Source organism: Salvelinus sp. IW2-2015, linkage group LG8 (assembly GCF_002910315.2).
Source record: "Salvelinus sp. IW2-2015 linkage group LG8, ASM291031v2, whole genome shotgun sequence".
Taxonomy (NCBI): domain Eukaryota; kingdom Metazoa; phylum Chordata; class Actinopteri; order Salmoniformes; family Salmonidae; genus Salvelinus; species Salvelinus sp. IW2-2015.
The window spans coordinates 29,726,158-29,747,691 of NC_036848.1; the positions used below are offsets into that span (position 1 = coordinate 29,726,158).

Sequence of the window (21,534 nt, forward strand, 5' to 3'; positions counted from 1 at the left end):
TCCACCCAACTCACAGAATAACACTGATTATGCTACAGTGGAAATGCTGGTATTCATCTATACCTCACATCATCCAAATCTGTAAGTATTCAATTGGTGAGGAGTTCTGGCGAAAGGTACTCCTCGGGGGTTCGTACATATTCATAGGAGTGTTGGTCGGGAGTGTGTATGGAATTTGATTGACAGCTGGCTCTATGTAGCTGGATGTGTATGAAGAGCCTCACGATGAATATTAATTAGAACCCACCTGGCACTGTGTTGAGGGTTTGGTAGTTTATGCCAGTGCTTTGATGTTGTATGTATGTATGTGTGTGTGTGTAATGATCAATTCACAGGCATCAATAACCACCTCTAGTCCAAAAAACGTTTGTGCCACAAACCCACAAAGTCATGGGACCAATACTTACATTTTTCCCGCATCATGTCCAAATCTTCAGGAAGTATCTAAAATTGATTGTAAAAGCTCAACAAATACACTTATAGAGAATTATGAGAAAAATTGTAATATCGATGCCATGACTGAAATGGGTTTTGTGCCACAAATGCTAAAACGTTAGCATGTGAAAACAGTGCCAGGGAAATTAAACCAAAGCATGGATTGCTGTCATACCTTGTCCATAGACTGCTTACAGAGTAAGGAAACCAATATGTCGTTTTGTAATTTGGTTGAACTCTCTCTTTAATGGTGTTGTATTGTACTGGAACAAATGACAAACTATAATTTAATGGGTTAATAAAAAAATAACGCTATAAAAATCCTACAAAACCAACAGTGCATTCGTAATGTATTCAGACCTCCCTTGATAAGGTATTTCAGTTTTGAATTTTTAATAAATGTGACAAAATCTAAAAAACGTTTTTTGCTTTGTCATAAATGGGGTATTGCGTGTAGATTGATGATGGAACATTTTTATTTAATCAATTTTGAATCAGGCTGTAACTTAACAAATGTGGAAAAAGTCAAGGGGTCTGAATACTTTCCGAATGCACTGTATAGGCTCCAATATGATAACTTTTGAAAAAGTAGTCCAAAAGGATTCCAATAGGATTCTGATACATTTTACACCAAATCCTATAGGATTGCGAGAATCCTATAGGATCCAATAGGATTACTTTTGATTTCCAATCGGAAAAAAGTAGTCCAATAGCATTCCGATAGGAATCTGACAGAGGTGAAAAAAATTTCCTATAGGATTCTATTGGAAAAATTAGTAATCCTATCAGATATCTTGACTAGGGACAACAGGTGCTCTCACACACAACTGAGGAATGCAGAGGCATCCGACTGTCAGGATACACATGCATTGTGGGATGCTGCCAGGGACAGAAGTCTCACTGAATTTGAGACAAATAACAGCGCCACAATCTTCATTTCTAATACTAATGACAGCATGGAGAGAGAAAAAGAGGAGCGCGATAGAATGAGAGTGAGAGAATAAGTGATGAGAGAGAGAATGGCAGAGGGAGAGAGAGAACGAGAGAGCGAGCAAGAAATAGTGGGAACGACCCAGCGCGAAAAGATTAAAGAAGATAGGTCCTGGCCTCCACATTACATCAAAATGAGAAAGAATGAGAAAGAGAGAGAAAGAGAGCGAGATCAAGGAGAGAGAATGCATGAGGAACGAGAGGAGTCTTGGTTCAGGTTTAATAATAAGAGCTTCTTCCTCCTCCTCCTCACAAGGAAGGAAAGAAATTAGTCTTCCACTTCTTAGAAGCTGTTCCTTAATTTCCTTCAGTTTGTGAGGGATGCCACCTGCTTTCTTAATGTCACCAGGCTGATAAATATCCATTGGGTGGAAGAGGATGAATATGTAACAGGGTTGGGGAAAGGAGAGGTCCCCCTATCTGTGTCTCAACTGCCTAGAAGGCCATGTGTAACTAGGCTGGGTGTGACCGGTAGATTTTAGACCACACATGCATGCACACACACACACACACACCCGCCCACTCTAAAAACACACATGCCACACACACACACATTATTTTCTTTCCCGCTGTAGTCTCGAAGGACTATTGATTATCTGTGAATATACAGCGTGCTGTACGGCTTTATTAATATGGGACCCATGTTCAGTCCAGTGTGTGTGTGTGTGTGTGTGTGTGTGTGTGAATCACCAGTATGACACACACCTTCCCACTCACACACTGTCTAAAGCCCTCTGTTACCCTCTGATGGTCTGAGTCCACGGCACGGTCATCAGGCTTCAAGTCGGCGTTGCTAGGACTACTCTAATCCAGGGTAGTCATGTGCAATAACCAATTCTATTGTGATACGTCGATATAAAGCGTGTAACATGAACTACACGGTCACGAGTGGCGTTTTCTGTCACGTCCTCCACGAACCAAACTTAAAAAGCCACGGTCTGTTACTGAAGAGGTCACTGCTACCTTCCGTGCGCTCCACAGCGTCAAACAGAGAGGCAGCGTTAGCGCAGTCGTCATTCTGGTCTAGCTTCTTTGAAGCATATAAAAAAAAGATGTGCATTTCATTTCACTCGCAGATAGTGCGGAGCTTGGTCTCCTGGGCGTGCCTATTGCGTGACATCCCTGTCACGATCGTCTGTAGAATAAACAGACCAAGGCGCAGCGTGCTCGGAGTTCCACATCTTTTATTTTGTGAAACTTTAAAAAAAGAAATAGAAATTAAGAAACCAACAACGACGTGCAGTACTGAGGTGCCACATGCACTGACTCAAAACAAGATCCCACAAAAAAAAAAAATGTGGGGAAATGGCTGCCTATATATGATCCCCAATCAGAGACAACGATAAACAGCTGCCTCTGATTGGGAACCATACCAGGCCAACATAGACATAAAACAACCTAGATAACCCACCCTAGTCACACCCTGACCTAACCAACATAGAGAATAAAAGGCTCTCTATGGTCAGGGCGTGACAATCCCTGGGGAAAAATACAGGAGCTTATGTTAATTGTTCTCTATTTATACGGAGCAAATGCACATTGCATATGGCAAGTCTACTGCGTCAAAGCACCCTGTTCCATGCAATATGTATGAAATGCATTGGCAATGAGGAGTGGTAGTTTTGGCAGGCTTTATGTATCTAATTGCGTGTGTTTGTAATGGCAAGAAGAGGGAGTGTGATTGTGGTTTGACTTAAGAATGTTATGCTGACTTAGCTATGTGCCGGCTCTGCTGGTCTCTCTAATGATGCTTCGGTATAGTTTTCTGCTCGGCCAGCTCGTCACAGCCAAGGCTTTCGTTTTTTGACAGAGGCTGCAAAGGCCTTGTGTCAAAACCGAAGGGGGAAAAAAAGAGCCAAGGACAGCAATAGGGCGACAACAAGCAAGACAACAACACATCACACCTCAACATGTAGCAGCATCTTGCACCGGCACCGACAAAGTCACTACCTTGTCTTAACTTTTCACATCTTTTTGTTTCGGCTTGTCCTTAGAAAATAAACTACTCTACAGTATATTTTACAGTTGGACTGTAAAGTTCAGACAGTTCTTGTTAGTTGACCAGATGTTACTCCTCTTCGTGTTCTTCAACACTGTACTTGACCACAGAAGGGACCCAAGGTCACCAAGGAGAACTGGGAATTAGGACTGGGAATACTTGGGAACAGATTTCCCAAATTAAAATAACTTTGAGCGGATTTCCTGGTGTTTTTACAGTCTTTTATGTAACCCCCCACCATAGGGGAACCGTTGTAGGGTCACTGAAGGATCATAAATGGGATGGTTCTTTTTAGAGCCATACAAAAATCTAAACCAGAAATGTTTTGGCCCTCCAGGACCGGAATTAAATAGCCCTAATTTGCATATTTCCCAGTGCCTTTCGAGTATCAATAACACCCATGACTGGTGCTTACTAGTGACAGAGAGATGGTTGTTAGATTCATTTTCAGTCCTGTGGTCTTCATCAAGTGAGAGCATATGTGAATATGTTGTCATTAAAATGTTATTCTTTAAGATAATACAATACATATTTCATAAAGCCTTCTTTTGAGGGACTAGTTTTACCCTAATACAGTGGCCTGAAACATAGTTTACAGGCCACATCAGACCTGCAAATCACATGATCTAACATTTAGAATTATTTATTCACCCACATTCAGAATGACTGCCAGGGTTGGGAAGATTAAGATATGTGACTACCTTAAATATCTAAAGTGGAACAACCATTTCAGTAATGGGTGCAATAAGTTCAAGTAAGAGATTGGAATAGTTTAGAAAAATGTATGTTATTTATACTGAACATAAATATAAATGCAACATGTAAAGTGTTGGTCCTGTTTTTCATGAGCTGAAACAAAATATCAGAGAAATCTTCCATATGTACAAAAAAAGCTTCTTTCTCTAAAATGTTGTACACAAATTTGTTTACATCCCTGTTAGTGAGCAGTTCTCCTTTGCCAAGATAATCCATCCACCTAATAGGTGTGGCATATCAAGACGCTGATTAAAGAGCATGATCATTACACAGGTGCACCTTGTGCTGGGGACAATATAAAAGTCAACTCTAAAATAGGCAGTTTTGTCACACAACACAATGACACAGATGTCTCAAGTTGAGGGTGAGCTTTTGCCAGAGAATGAAAAGTTAATTTCTCTACCGTAAGCCGCCTCCAGCGTCGTTTTAGAGAATTTGGCAGGACATCCAACCAGCTTCACAAACGCAGACCACGTATAACCAAGCCAGCCTAGGACCCCCACATCTGGCTTCTTCACCTGCAGAATGGTCTGAGACCAGCCACCCGGACAGCTGATGAAACTGTGGGTTTTCGCAACCAAAGAATTTCTGCACAAATTGTCACGAACCAACTCAGGGAAGCTCATCTGCTTGCTCGTCATCCTCACCGGGGTCTTGACATGACTGGGGGTTCAGCATCGTAATTGACTTAAGTGGGAAAATGCTCACCTTTGATGGTCACAGGCATGCTGGAGAAGTGTGCTTTCACGGTTGAATCCCGGTTTGAGCTGTACTGGTCAGATGGCAGACAGCATGTATGGCGTCGTGTGGTTATGCGGATTGCTGATGTCAGAGTGCACCATGGTGGCGGTGGGGTTATGGTATGGGCAGGCATAAGCTATGGACAACAAACACAATTGCATTTTATCGATGGCAATTTGAATGCACAGAGATACTGTGACAAGATGCCCATTGTTGTGCCATTTACCTGCTGCCATTACTTCATGTTTCAGCATGATAATGTACAGCCCCATGTCGTAAGTATCTGTACACAATTCCTGGAAGCTGAAAATGTCCCAGTTCTTCCATGGCCTGCATACTCACCAGACATGTCACCCATTGAGCACGTGTGGGATGCTCTGGATCGACGTGTACGACAGCGTGTTCAAGTTCCCGCCAATATCCAGCAACTTCACACAGCCATTGAAGAGGACTGGGACAACATTCCACAGGCCACAATAAACAGCCTGTTCAACTCTATCCGTAGATGTCTCGCGCTGCATGAGGCAAATGGTGGCCACACCAGATACTGACTGGTTTTCTGATCCATTTCTGATCCATCCCMAAAAAAAATTAAGTATCTGTGACAAACAGATGCGTATCTGTATTCCCAGTCATGTGAAATCTATAGATTAGTGTTACGCTCGTCGTCGGATGATAAATGACCGGACCAAGGTGCAGCGTGGTAGGCGTACATTCTCTCTTTATTGGAAACCGTAACACCGGGGGAAAAAAACAATGAACGTAAAGCTAGTGGTGCCGAAAGCAACAAACAAAGACAAGATCCCACAAAACCCAAAAGGAAACCGACAACTTATATCTGATTCCCAATCAGAGACAACGATAGACAGCTGCCTCCGATTGGGAATCAAACACACCAACATAGAAACAGAAAACATAGAATGCCCACCCTAATCACACCCTGACTTATCCAAATAGAGAAATAAAAAGGCTCTCTAAGGTCAGGTCGTGACAATTAGGGCCTATTGAATTCATTTCAATTGAATGATGTCCTTATATGATACTCAGTTGCGTGTTGCATGTGTATTTTTGTTCAGTGTATATTTGAGTAGCAGAAGATTAATTAATAGTTGGTGCAACGTTAGACAGTCTCGTGTTCCAACTTTGTTTTACTAGCATGACTCGTTCCTGTTCACACCGATTTGAAGAGCGCAATACAGTCATTGAAGGAATGAATCTGAGCCTAACGCTTATCGCCTGTGGAATGCGGGGCTTCCAGCGAGGACACGGATTTCATTGGCCTTGTGTAGGGTGATTGTAGATCCTTCAACCAAAGTCGCGAGATTGCGACTCCCCATAGTATGTTGAACTGAAGTTGACTGACTGAAAGGGAACCTGTATTTTTATCCAGAGTATTGGACACTGTAACCTGCCCCATGCTGGGCTAACCAAGTTCTAAAGACACAATGTGTTTGATAGTCTGGTAGCCTTGACTTTGACCCTCAATGCCCTTGCATGCATATACATGTGTACGCGCCCTTGCATGCATATGCTTGCAATTTAAATTTGAGTCATTTAGCAGGCACTCTTATCCAGAGCGACTTACAGGAGCAATTAGGGTTACGTGCATTGCTCAAGGGCATATCAACAGATTTTTCACCTAGTCAGCTCGGAGATTCAAACCTTTCAGTTACTGGGCCAACTTCTTAACCGCTAGGCTACCTGCCGCATGCTGATGTGTGTGTGTGTGTGAGTTTTAGCAGCTGTGTTGGCTGAAACTGGGGGGCGGCAGCTAGCCTAGGGGGGCGGCAGCATAGCCTAGTGGTTAGAGCGTTGGACTAGTAACCGTAAAGGTTGCAAGATCAAATCCCCGAGCTGACAAGGTACAAATCTGTTGTTCCTAGGCCATCATTGAAAAAAGAATTTGTTCTTAACTGACTTGCCTAGTGAAATAAAGGAAATTAAAAAAATGCTTGGGTGAGAGCTAAGATGATGAAACACTGTGTAACAACCAGGCAGAAATGAGACGTAATTACCCAGCCAGTACAGTTATACAGTACTGATAGCAGCAATCACAGTCAACCTAGTGGGGACACACTTTAGAAACCCTGAACATGTAAATCACACTACATCAAGTGTACAGATTCTTCACTTCATAATGTATTGTCTCCAAGCAACCATCTTCATACTGTGCTATTAGAACATCACTTTTGTTAAACAATGATTCAAATGTCTTCCTTCTTTGTCATGTTTTGCCAATAGAACCACCAAAAAATCCAAAGACATTCTTTTCTGTTTTTCAAATTATTTTTCTGTCCTTTGTCTTTCAGAATAAAGTGTTGAACATTGATGCGCTGAAGGTCAAGCTGCAGGTAAAGACAAATTGCTTTTGGGATTTTATAGCTTTTTTATTGATTTTCATTTTAATGTAATTATTGAATAGTGTGTGTGTCTTTCTCTGTCTTTCTGTTTGTTTGTGTGTGTGTGCATACGTGCGTACGTACATGCATATGTTTGCCTGTCTGTCCTCACTGTAACGGAAAACTGTAGTTTATATGGTAATTTTGGTTATTATCAAGAGTAAAATACTCTGAAATGTTTTACTGCGTATGCTGTAAATTATGGTGCATTGTGGGAAACTGTTGAGGGTGGGGAAAGAAGAATTTATGTATTTTGAATGGTACTGTAAATCAACCCCACAGAATACAGTACCGTACTGTATCTTTGGAGCGCCAAAAACCTTTTGACCAATAGTGGGTTTGTTTCTGGCTCATTTGAGGCGTACCTTGTAAGAGGCTATATTTATGGTACCCGTAAGTGAGAATGCTGTACCAATTTAACTTGTTTGTGTTTATTGTGCCCCATCAATTTAAATGTGTAGGGGTCAGATTGGAGTAACAGCAAGTCTTAAACATTAAATGGTTGAGCATTTAGTCTTGTTTTTCCCTGTAGTTGCTGCCAGTTTGGAAGCCTTTGTTAAGGCCTCTAGAAGTGCAAGTGATATAAAATACCAAATATTCATTAATATGCTGTATTTTGTAGACACTTGTGGCAATTTGTAGACACAGCCAACCTGCTTCCACCAATTCCTTGTAAATACAGTAAAGTACAGTGGAATACACACCCCTCCGCATTCATCCATTCATTCATTCAGATAACATTAGCAATTACTTTTTTATGGTATAAATCAGCCAATTTTACGGTATTGTACTGTGTCATTGCACAGTACTTGCTTTGATACCATATTTATAGTACAGTAGGTGCACTGTAATATGAAATACAACATTTTTCTTGCAACTGAGCTGACTGTATGTTGATGTCATATTCACAGCAACCCCTTTTTATTTTGTATTTATTTTACTGTTATTTTACCAGGTAAGTTGACTGAGAACACGTTCTCATTTACATCAACGACCTGTGGAATAGTTACAGGGGAGAGGAGGGGGAATGAATGAGCCAATTGTAAACCGTCTGTATGTCTGTATCTGTTTGGGGGTGTGTCTCTCTCTGTGCTTGTGTGTGTGTATGCCAGATATATGTCAGAGATAGCCAATACTCCGTTGTCCTAGCGTTGACCTCACTCCTCTCTATGTAAACACTCTGCAGATGTCTCTATCCCCAGACAGTCAGAGATTTTATTTATTTTATTTATTTAACCAGGTAGGCAAATTGAGAACACGTTCTCATTTACAATTGCGACCTGGCCAGATAGGATGACATCAGCTCAAATGAGGCTTTAGTGAAGTCCATTGTTTATCTCTATCAGTTGATTTGCCTCGCTGTGGCACCCTATTCCCTATTTAGTGCACTACTTTTATGGCCTATAGGGTTTTGGTCAAAAGTAGTGCACTATAAAGGAAATTGGGTGCCATCTGGCGATACAGTACTACACTGTCTATTTTCATTATTTAAGCRATRRGGSASGGGGGGGGGGGGGGGGGTATATGGCCAATATACCACGGCTAAGGGCTGTTCTTATGCAGATGCAATGCGGAGTGCCTGGACACAGCCCTTAGCCGTGGTATATTGGCCATATATCATGAACCCCTGAGGTGCCTTATTGCTGTTATAAGCTGGTTACCAATGTAATTAGTGTTTTGTCATACCCGTGGTATACGGTCTCATATGCCACGACTCTCAGCCAATCAGCATCCAGGGCTCGAACCACACAGTTTATTATCAGTTTTACACCATGGCATTGTTGAATGCTCGTTTCTGATTGTCTTGAAGGCATTCTAGACCGTTCATAATTTCCCTATATGCACGATATTTTTGCACGGTAGAATTCTTAGATGTTCTATGTTTGAGTTGCTTTTGAAGCAAAAGTCCAATTGAAAACATAACTGGCATTGTTGAATTCGATTTCCATAACAGCAAGCTAATAGCCAGCTGGTTAGCTAAACTAGCAAGTCTGTTTGTTTGGTTACCAAGGCAACTACCCAGTCAACACGGTGGGTTCGGGCCTATTCTGTTTGAGACTCGAAGGGGCTTCATACGGGCCGAGCTGTGACCGCGGAGCATGGCCTATATCTTCCATTTTATAATCTGCTACCTATGCTGAAGGAGTGATGCAGCCTACAACCATGCATGTTGAATTATTGCAATAGCCTATTAAACTGTTACAAATGTAGTCTATATCCTATTAAAATAGCTAAATAAATAACGACCATGACATTCAATGGAAAAAATAATGGCGCTCGAAACGTCATGATTGTGGGTTCAATTCAGGGGACCACGACCTGAAAATGAATGCATGCATACTGTCGGTTTGGATAAAAGCGTCTGCTTAATGTCATATTTATTATTTTTGCACACCTCATATTTTTGAGACATTGAACATTTTCCTGCATGGAAGTTTTGACTCTAGCTATGGGCTGTCTGCGCATTCTGAGAAGACAGAAGAACATAAAACAGCGTATCTAAAACGGGTAAGTTATGATTTTTGCTAAACCTGAACATAGACGAAGTTTAATTAAAAACCTCACATCACCAAGTCAACAATAGGCTACTATTTCCTGTCTTTTTTTTTATATATATATTTTTTTATTACAAATCTCTGATTGGAATTTTCAACATAGCATATAGCAGCATGTATCATCAATTGCCATCATCAATGCTTCCTGAATTATCCTTAATAGGGAGCTAGCATTACCTCTAAAGGAACCCAAAACACACGATTCCGCAGTGGTGGCCTCTGCTGCTCGAGCTGTCTGCCCTGCAGCTTGAGCCGGCCTTGGCCCCTGACTTTCCAACGGTTGTTGTGAGAGTCAGTCAGTTGGTTAGCAGTCGAGGCCAGCCGGAGAAGATACCAAAAAGTTCAAAATAGGTAATTGTAGCTATTGTATTTGTAGTACTGTATTGCGTCGCAGTCTCTAATTAGTTTGTGACATTGTAGCTAGCTTAATTTCTGGACTGGTCATGGTTGTTGTCAACGTTTCTGCAATAAAGTCAGCTAACGTTAATGTTAGCTAGCTATCTTAGTTAACTGTTAGAGCAGAGGTAGCTAGCTAAGTCAATACATTTAGGGTCTGGCCTATGTGACATTAGGTAGCTAGTGTTGATAATTCGTTTTACTTGAGACAGGAGACCAAGTGGAGACATAGGACTAGGTGGATAATTTTATAATAAGGCAGGTTTATTCAAGTGTAAAGATATTAGGCAAAGCCGTGCACGGCCCCTTTCTGTCAGATTCTTATGAAATCGTCGGAGAAGAGAGCCCCTCTAAGCAGTACATACAGATTATATAGACAACAAGCAAAGTAGGTTGATCTTGTCGTCTGGCCTTCCGATTGGTCGATCTGGGTCGTAGGTAGTCCTGTTCGGCCTGATGTCGACATTCCATTGGCTTTTCACACAGTTCTTTGTCCTATTCACATCCAAAGGCATCCTGCATGTGCGTTTGTTTTCACAGGCCCTATTCATGGGGGAGGGGATGTGTGTGTGGGTCTGACAAAGTAGAGGGGATGGGTGCATGTTGTGCCAAGAATAGCTTATGTTGAGAAGTGGTTAAAACAAGTTACCAGTATCTTATACAATTTCTTACACTAGCTAATAGCCAATTGAGGCAGCTAGTGATTTTGTTTGTAAAACATTGGTAGTCTAGCTAAGACTAGGCAGAAAGCACCCGGTTAACATAGCTAGTTAGCTAAGAGTCACAGTTAGCTAGCTAGCTATGTCCAGTGAGTCACAAAGTTCTAGCTAGTGGTCGAACACGAAACATTAATAGTTGACAGTTGACAGTCAATAGGTCAATCAGCTGCTGTCTTCTTTCATTGGAAAGCAAATCTATAAAAAAATAACAAAATAAACTATAAGTAAAATGGAAAACAACATTCTATAGGTTGAATGATTTGTTTCCAGCTGACCCCATTCCTCACTTGAACCTCATGCGCCAAATACTCAAAATGTGAATCTGAAGGCTGGCACCCTGAGCCTGAGCTGGTGTGGCTGGATAGTAAAGGAGTCAATCTCAAATGTGAAAACTGTTCAAAGGTGTGTAGACTTTCACTAGGCACTGTATACCCATTGATTCTTGAAGAAAATAAGTTCTACATTCATAGTTGAACTTTTCTTCCCTATCAGAACCAAACACAGGCCTGTTTAACCTCAGGATTGGTGGGACGGTTGAGCTAACGTAAGCTAATGCGATTTGCATGAGGTTGTAAGTAAAAATAACATTTCCCAGGACATAGACATATCTGATATTGGCAAAAAGCTTACATTCTTGTTAATCTAAATGCACTGTCCAATTTACAGTAGCTATTACAGTGAAAGAATACCATGTTATTAATAAACCAATTAGCCACATTTGGGGAGTCTTGATACACAATTTTGAACAGAAATGCAATGGTTCATCTGAAACATTGCACATACACTGCTGCCATCTGGTGGCTAACATATAAATTGCGCCTGGGCTGGAATAATACATTGTGGCCTTTCTCTTGCATTTCAAAGATGATGGTACAAAAAAATACAAAAAAAACGCATGTTTTTTTCTTTGTATTTTCTTTTACCAGATCTAATGTTTTATATTCTCCTACATTCCTTTCACATTTCCACAAACTTCAAAGTGTTTCCTTTCAAATTATATCAAGAATCTACATATCCTTGCTTCAGGTCCTGAGCTACAGGCAGTAAGATTTGGGTATGTCATTTTAGGCGAAAATTTAAAAAAAGGGTCTGATCCAAACAAACACGCTATAGCCTCAAAACATGTTTAAAACTATACTTTTTATATAATGGATGGCCAGTCCTTGCATCCATAGCTCCAAATGTTTTTGGTCAATGCTATCCGGGACCCTTGGGCCATCCCTACCCTAAACCATAACCCTAATCTTAACCATTACTCTAACCTTACACATAACCAAATCCCTTACCTAATTTTACCTTAAATGGGGTAGGGACATCCAAAGGATGCTGAATAGCAAGGACCATATGTTTATCATTTGAGCTGTAACCATGAATACTGGGCAGGGGACACAAGTTAAGAGAGACTGGTGTGAGAGACAGACAGTGGCCTTACCATAGAATTAGGAATTAGAATACTATTATGACATAGATCACAGAAAATAGTTATTTTCCCAAGGGAAATTGATCCGAGGCCTTTGCGGCCCGTGGCCCGCCAATTGCCCATCCCTGACCTAGAGTCCTGAAATTCTGTGCATTGGTCCCTCTTCTCACAAGGAGTAAATTTGCCTCAAGGACCCACAAGTTCTGCCAAGATGGATTTTCCGCCATTTTGCATTTTTGAAAAGCCCTTAAATTACATCTCCTCCGGAAGCACAGGGCCGATTTTGGATGAAAGTTGATATATGGCATCTATGGACTAAGGTCTTTCAACGCAATATTTTCCAGACTAGTATGTCCAATCAACATTTATGTGGGTGTGGTCTGGCACATAAATGCATATAAATCAAGACACGGATATTTGTATTGTAACCAAACTTGGTACACATGTTCCAAACCATGTCAAGCACATTCAGATAGACCACATGGTGGGCGCTACAACAGGCACATATTTATATCTATTGATCTATTTGAAAACCTCTGTGGTTATTGCGTTGTGTTGATGTGCTTCCCGTTTGAGGTCTGGATTGTGAATCCTAGGATTTTCTTGTGGTGTCAAAATCGGACTAATTGTTGTAACTATTTATTTTGCTGTTATTTTGGTCTGGTCTGCACCGTCATTCATTTCGGACTCGGGCCGGATTCGGCTGCCAGACCCGGGCCAGCATTTTTTGATCTGTTATGCCGGAATCAGGCCAGATGTGGGCCAGACGTTTGTGCTACCTGGGTACTGTCCTATCTAGTAAACTTGTTAGCTACTTCAGTGGATGTTGAACACATTTCTAGCGGTAAATTATAGCCAAGGTATAAAATGGATAATCAACTCTCTGGAAAATAATGCAACTCTGTGGAAGGTGAGTTCCGCTCCGCTACCACGTCGTGGAACACATTTCCCACGTTGTTCATTGTTTTCCAGAGAACGCAGAGCCTCTCGTTGATTATCCCTTACCTGTTTGTCAGCCAAAGATTGATATCAGTATTGTGTAATCTGTGATCATAATGCGGCTATAGGAACTGATAGTGTCCATTACTGAGTTCAGACAACAATCACACTTGAATTACTTCTGTTCAGAGTGTTTGCGTAATTCTTTGAAAGTAGAAAAAGTAATCATGATGGACTGGACATGACAGCAATTGCTCAATACTTTATGTGCTGGATGTGTTGGCTGTCTTTTATGTAACATGTTGTCTATATGAAAATTGTCAGAACCTTTGGCACAGCTTTCAAAGGAGACAGGGATGGGTATCTATCTGTTATGTGTGTATGCGTGCGTGTATGTGTGCGCGCTTGTGTGTTCACTCGTGTGTGTGTGTGTGTGTGTGCGTTTGCATGTGTGTGTTCACTCCACAGGAGGTAGGTGGAACTTAAAAATTGGGGAGGATGGGCTCATGGTAATGGCTGGAGTGGAATGGTATCAATACATCAAACATACCATTCCATTCGCTCCGTTCAATACATTATTATGAGCCGTCCTCCCCTCAGCAGCCTCCACTGGTTCACTGTGTGTATATACTTGTGTGTGTGTATATACTTGCGTGTTTGCATGTCTGTGTTTGTATGTGCATGTGTGTGTCCACGCTATCTACTGTACACTACATGACCAAAAGCATGTGGACACCCGCTCGTCGAACATCTCATTCCAAAATCACGAGCATTAATATGGAGTTGGTCCCCCCTTTGCTACTATAACAGCCGCCACTCTTCTGGGAAGGCTTTCCACTAGATGTTGGAACATTGCTGCTTCCATTCAGCCACGAGAGCATTAGTGAGGTCGGGTACTGATGTTGGGCGATTAGGCCTGGCTCGCAGTCGGAGTTCCAATTCATCCCAAAGGTGTTCGATGGGGTTGAGGTCAGGGCTCTGTGCAGGCCAGTCATGTTCTTCCACACCGATCTTGACAAACCATTTCTGAATGGACCTCGCTTTGTGCACGAGGGCATTGTCATGCTGAAACAGGAAAGGGACTTCCCGAAACCATTTCCACAAAGTTGGAAGCACAGAATTGTCTAGAATGTCATTGTATGCTGTAGCATTAAGATTTCCCTTCACTGGAACTAAGGGGCCTAGCCTGAACCATGAAAAATAGCCCTGGACCATTATTCCTCCTCCACCAAACTTTACAGTTGGCACTATGCATTGTGGCAGTTAGCATTCTCCTGGCATCCGTCAAACTCAGATTCGTCCGTTGGAATGCCAGATGGTGAAGTTTGATTCATCACTCCAGATAACGTATTTACTCTGCTCCAAAATCCAATCGGGTTGAGCTTCACACCACTCCAGCTGAAGCTTGACATTGTGCATGGTGATCTTAGGCTTGTGTGCTGCTGCTCAGCCATGGAAACCCATTTCATGAAGCTCCCGACGAACAGTTATTTTGCTGACGTTGCTTCCAGAGGCAGTTTGGAACTCAGTAGTGAGTGTTGCAACCGAGGACAGACGATTTTTACGCGGTGCGCGCTTCAGCACTCAGCGGTCCCGTTCTGTGAGCTTGTGTGGCCTACCTCTTCGCGGCTGAGCCGTTGTTGCTTCTAGACGTTTCCACTTCACAATAACAGCACATACAGTTGACTGGGGCAGCTGTAGCTGTAACTGACTTGATGGAAAGGTGGCATCCTATGACAGTGCCACGTTGAAAGTCACTGAGCTCTTCAGTAAGGCCATTCTACTGCCAATGTTTGTCTATGGAGATTGCATGGCTGTGTGCTCGATTTTATACACCTGTCAGCAACGGGTGTGAAATAGCCAAATCCACTAATTTGAAGGGGCGTCCACATACTTTAGTATATATAGTGTATGTGTGTTTGTCAGCTCCCTTGCCTCTCTTCCTCTTTACATTCCTCGTTACAGCCTGTCTCTCATCAGTCAGATAGATAGATGGATGATAGAGTGATGGTGTGTGAGAGAAAGAGCATGCCAAGGAAGGGACAGAGGTTAACCCTGATGAGGCCTGGGCCAGATAGGAGGAAGGAGGGTTAGGACACCAGCTCTACATCCATTGTCTGTCAACCATCTCTCCATTTCTCACTCTACTGTAATTCAACCAGACAGGCAGAAGCCCTTTTCATGATGGGTAGAGTGCGTGGTGTTGCCATTGACTACAATCCAAAGTGGATTATTGTCATTGTGACTATGAATAGACTACATAAACATTTTCACAGAGAGGAAAATACATTTAATTCACATGATTCATATCCTCAGTTTTGACCAGTTCATTAATTGAGCTGCTGTAGGCCAATTGATGAGTAAGAACAGTCTTTATAGAGTGTGATAATGATGATGTCATATGTCCTCCTCTTCAGATCTGGGACACTGCTGGGCAAGAAAGGTTCCGCAGCGTCACACACGCCTACTACCGTGACGCTCATGGTAAGCTGTGTGTGTGTGTATTTAAAAAGCACCATACAATGTCCTGGCTGCCATTCATCTCCACCTCCATTGGTAGACATTGCCTGATGGTTGTTCATCAAGCTGTGTGTGTGTGTGACTCATATTTAAGTGTGTGTGTGTGTGTATGAGGATTTGTATTGCTCTGGTTCTCCTCTGCATGTGTCCTGGGCACCGCAGGATAGACGCTAACCTTTGGGTGGGCTGATTAGCCTGCCTCTCACACAGCGGGAGACAGAACACTAGTTGTCTGTGTGTCTGTGTGTGCATGCAGGCGTGCTATTTCGGGAGCAGGTCCGTCAGGCCCAGACAGATGTGATGCTGTAGGCCATCCTGATCAGGTGTGGGAGAATGCACACAAACAGGCAGATGCACAGTGATAGAGGAAATCACAGTTAATCAAGCCACACCGGGCTTACACAGACAGACAGACACACATACATAAATAAACTACTAATCTATAAGCAGATTGCTGACAGTTTCTCCTCTGCCTGCTGTGAGGCCTGTTGATGTGGAGGTGGCGAGCTGGGCTCCACTCTGTTACATCACTGTAATGAGACTCACAGACAAGCCTTGTTTTCAGCTGGAGGGGAGAAGAGTTCAGTTTGGGAAATTGGTGCACTCATTAGTCATGTCAAGGATCAATGAAGTAGACATGCTACTACTTGAGAAGAGGCTTGATTGTTGTGTCTATGCAGTTAAGCTGCGTTGTATTGGTAGTCAAGTGTACTGCAGATGTAGAGAAGAAGTAGATTGTAAAAAGTGTGTAGGTGTGTATGTGTCAGTGATTCCCCTATATTCAGTTAGTAGCGGTGTGCCACTACTCCCCCCAAAATATGATGGAATTGCTTTCTTTGTACTGTATATATTTCTTCCGAGACATGCATTAAAATGGATAGAGTGAGATGTTGACAATTAAGCTCTTTTTCTTCTTATTCATAGTCAGATGAACTCATGGGTGCCATTTGTATGTCTCCGCATGCAGTTTGAAGGAGGTTGCTGACTGGTGTTAGTGCATTTGTGCCTACAGCAGCTCAATTAATGAACTGGTCAAAACTGAGGATATGAATCATGTGAATTAAATGTATTTTCCTCTCTGTGAAAATGTTTATGTAGTCTATTTATAGTCACAATGACTGGAAGTCTACAGGAATGCTAGTTTGCTCGCAAAACTACGTTCAACTTCATTCAAACTGCACGCAAAGACATACGCATGGAATCAGAAATGACCCTGTACTTGTTAGCCTATGGGGGGGGAGGTCTTCCAACCAAGTGGCTTTACCATTGAAATTAAAATATTATTTTAAATGTGTTGATTTGGAATTAACCCCTTTTACCAATATGGAAGTTATTATAGGCATATTCTGTCTAGACCTGATGGTCAGTTAATCAGCAACTCCAAGATTCTTTATGGACATCATAGACACACATTGGCATGTTTAGGAGCAGGACGTGACAATTTATTTTGGCAGTTTCATTTGCCCTGCCTGTTAGGAGACCTGCTGTTAGTCTCTCTGTTTGTCAGTGCTTGCTGAGGAATATAACTTTTATCATTGTACTCCAGAGTGGCACTGGAGGAATAGAGTGGTATGTGAGCAAGGTGTGAATTACCTGCTTGTGTCACTAATGTCATCCAAACTGTGGTTGTGGGGCTTGATGGAAGGCTTGATGGAAGGCTTGGCACACAGGGATAGAGAAAAAAAAGTAATAGGAAGAGAGGATTGTCATGGAGCAAGAAAAACAGTTTAGCATTGTTGTTCATTTTATTCAGCCCACCATTAGAGTTGTTTTTCTTCTCAGACGAATGAGTGATGTTTTCAATAAAATACAAATTAAGAATAAAGAACAAATGAGTGAGTGATTGATAGAGATAAAGAGGTAAAATGGAATGGGCTGATTTGGAGTATCACAGTTTGGAGTGCTCTCAGCACTGTTGGTGCAGTTTTCAGCACTCTCAGCACTGTCAGTGCCCTCCTCCTTACCTCCTCTGGCTTGTTTTCTCATTCTCTCCATCATCTTTAGTTGCTCCACTCCTCTCCTCCCTAATGGCTACCCATGCATCCTGCTCAACAGCAGCCCCAGGATAAATATCTCATATCTCAGGGGGACAGGGTGCAAGTGAGGAGGAGAGAGAGGCAGATTGAGGAGAGGGAAACAGGGGAAGCAGAGAGAAATGGAGTTGAGAGATGGAAGAAGGAGAGAGAAACAGAGGGAGGAGAAGGAAATAGAGGGAGGAGTTGAGAGATGGAGGAGAGAGGAACAGCAGGAGGAGAGAGAAATTGAAGGGGGAATAGATAAAAACAGGAAGGACAGGGAAATACATGGAGGGAAAAGAGGAACGAGATTGAGATGGAGGGAGAGAGAAATTGAGGAAAATAAAAACCAGGCATTAAGGGAAATACTTAGTGGGTTACAGGTGGAACATTGAGAGTGTAATCCATCAAACTCATCTCTACAGGCTGCATATTAATTAAGAGTCTATTGACCCGTGCGTCAATCTAAGTAACATAATATAAAAATCCCCATAAAAATCAGCCAGTTTAAGCTAGAGAGATCAGCATCTGCGGTGGAAGTCGGCTGAGCTACAGCGATGTTTGTCAGACCTCGCGACGTCCCAAAAATCGGTCTTCTCACGAAAATCTCTGTAGCGTCCTACAAACTAATATGACCACTCTATGGTAAGATGAGACTCTCATGAACACGATGCTCTATGACCCCCACAAGTGTCACGGGATTCATCTGAAGTCGGTACAGCTGATGTGCCAACTTCTGTCTGTAGCATCCGAACCGTTTGGGATACACACTAATATGACCCCACTTTGGAACAGTGGCGGTTCTAGACCATTTCAACTGGGGGGGCCAAGCTGGGGCCAGTTGTACTGGTAGAGGGGCCAGTTACATCAGACGTTATTGTTGTCATATCGTTTTCTTCACTGCATTGCAGGCATTAGCAGGCAAAAGACCATGTTCATAATCATCATCGTTGCCACTGTCTAATAACGGATGTAAAAAAAGAACGATAGCAAAAATTAGTTATGTAAAAATTATTTCAAACTCCACATTTAGGGGGGCCACAAGGGGGTCCAAAATTGTTGTCACAGGGGCACTGGCCCTCCCCAGAACCGCCACTGCTTTGGAAAGGATAGACTCTCACGAACACAATGGTGTTTTGCTCTACGACCCCCACGAGTGTCACAGACTCATCTGATTGTAACTCATACAAATGAATGGAAGTATGGAGGTAGTTTTGAGCCAACAAAAGTAAGGGATTAAATATGTGTTCATTAAAACAGAAATATTTCCCGAGCTAGATATAGGACAGACACTTCAAAACGTTATTCCTTATGATTTTTTGGGAGACTTTGTTGTTTTTGCCATTTATGAGTGTGTTATTCAATTTGTTTCTATGGGCTATAGTAGTTAAAGGCCAAATTCAATATTTGATCAAATCATTTAAAAATATACACTGCTCAAAAAAATAAAGGGAACACTAAAATAACACCTCCTAGATCTGAATGAATGAAATATTCTTATTAAATACTTTTTTCTTTACATAGTGAATGTGCTGACAACAAAATCACACAAAAATTATCAATGGAAATCAAATTTAATCAACCCATGGAGGTCTTGGATTTGGAGTCACACTCAAAATTAAAGTGGAAAACCACACTAGGCTGATCCAACTTTGATGTAATGTCCTTAAAACAAGTCAATGAGGCTCAGTAGTGTGTGTGGCTTCCACGTGCCTGTATGACCTCCCTACACGCCTGGGCATGCTCCTGATGAGGTGGGATGGTTCTTGGGGATCTCTCCAGACCTGGACTAAAGCATCCGCCAACTCCTGGACAGTCTGTGGTGCAACGTGGCATTGGTGGATGGAGCGAGATATGATGTCCCAGATGTGCTCAATTTGATTCAGGTCTGGGGAACGGGCGGGCCAGTCCATAGCATATGCCTTCCTTTTGGGGAACTGCTGACACACTCCAGCCACATGAGGTCTAGCATTGTTTGCATTAGGAGGAACCCAGGGCCAACCGCACCAGCATATGGTCTCACAAGGGTCTGAGGATCTCATATCGGTACCTATATGGCAGTCAGGCTACCTCTGGCGAGCACATGGAGGGCTATGCGGCTCCCAAAGAAATGCCACCCCACACCATGACTGACCCACCGCCAAACCGGTCATGCTGGAGGATGTTGCAGGCAGCAGAACGTTCTCGACGGCGTCTCCAAACTGTCACGTCTGTCACATGTGCGTGTGAACTGCTTCTTCATCTGTGAAGAGCACAGGGCGCCAGTGGCGAATTTGCCAATCTTGGTGTTCTCTGGCAAATGCCAAACGTCCTGCACGGTGTTGGGCTGTCAGACAACCCCCACCTGTGGACGTCGGGCCCTCATAACACCCTCATGGAGTCTGTTTCTGACCGTTTGAGCAGACACATGTACATTTGGCCTGCTGGAGTCATTTTGCAGGGCTCTGGCAGTGTTCCTCCTGCTGCTCCTTGCACAAAGGCGGAGTAGCGGTCCTGCTGCTGGGTTGTTGCCTCCTACGGCCTCCTCCACATTCACTGATGTACTGGCCTGTCTCCTGGTAGCGCCTCCATGCTCTGGACACTACGCTGACAGACACAGCAAACCTTCTTGCCACAGCTCGCATTGATGTGCCATCCTGGATGAGCTGCACTACCTGAGCCACTTGCGTGGATTGTAGACTCCGTCTCATGCTACCACTAGAGTGAAAGCACCGCCAGCATTCAAAAGTGACCAAAACATCAGCCAGGAAGCATAGGAACTGAGAAGTGGTCTGTGGTCACCACCTGCAGAACCACTCCTTTATTGGGGGTGTCTTGCTAATTGCCTATAATTTCCACCTTTTGTCTATTCCATTTGCACAGCAGCATGTGAAATTTATTGTCAATCAGTGTTGCTTCCTAAGTGGACAGTTTGATTTCACAGAAGTGTGATTGACTTGGAGTTACATTGTGTTGTTTAAGTGTTCCCTTTATTTTTTTGAGAAGTGTATATTTTGATCCCTAAAGGGGTCCTAAAATTCAAAATCAAATAGCTAAATGATTCATGGTATGACCATCTTAAAACAATTCCATATGTTAGCTTAGTAGAAGCCCCTTCCCCCCTCCCCCCAACTGCTTAGACTTTTAGAGGTTAACCAGGATGTTCAGGTCGCTGGGTGAAGGAGCAGGGCTTTATTCTATTGGAAATATGTGGAGGAGGTTTTCTCACATTTCTCAACCCTGTAGCAGAGTATCCTCATCGACTACCCTTCCTCTCACTTTCTCCATGACCCTTGTTTATTTCCTCCCCCCTTCTGTCTCTCATTTTCACTCAGTTTCTCGCTCTCGCTTTTTCTCTCTCTCCAATTGAGAATTTTTGTCACTAGCCTACAAACAATACCCCATAATATCAACGTGGAATTATGTTTGAAAAGCTGAAATGTCTTGAGTCAATAAGTATTCAACCCCTTTGTTAAGTCAAGCCTAAATAACTTCAGGAGTAAAATTGTGCTTAACAAGTCTCATAATAAGTTACTCTGTGTGCAATAATAGTGTTTAACATGATTTTTGAATGGCTACCTCATCTCTGTACCCCACGCATACAATTATCTGTAAGGTCCCTCAGTCGAGCAGTGAATTTCAAACAGATTCAACCACAAAGACAAGGGAGG

The 21,534-nt window shown here is 42.6% G+C and overlaps 1 protein-coding gene across 1 annotated transcript in view; it reads left to right on the forward strand.

Moving 5' to 3' along the window:
- LOC111967022 (ras-related protein Rab-26) overlaps window positions 1-21,534 on the forward strand; it is an 83,584-nt gene that overhangs the window by 21,653 nt on the left and 40,397 nt on the right. The window contains exons 3-4 of the mRNA XM_023991927.2: window positions 7,231-7,272; window positions 15,767-15,833. Coding sequence (XP_023847695.1) covers window positions 7,231-7,272; window positions 15,767-15,833 — 109 coding nt within the window. The remainder of the gene's footprint in view (window positions 1-7,230; window positions 7,273-15,766; window positions 15,834-21,534) is intronic.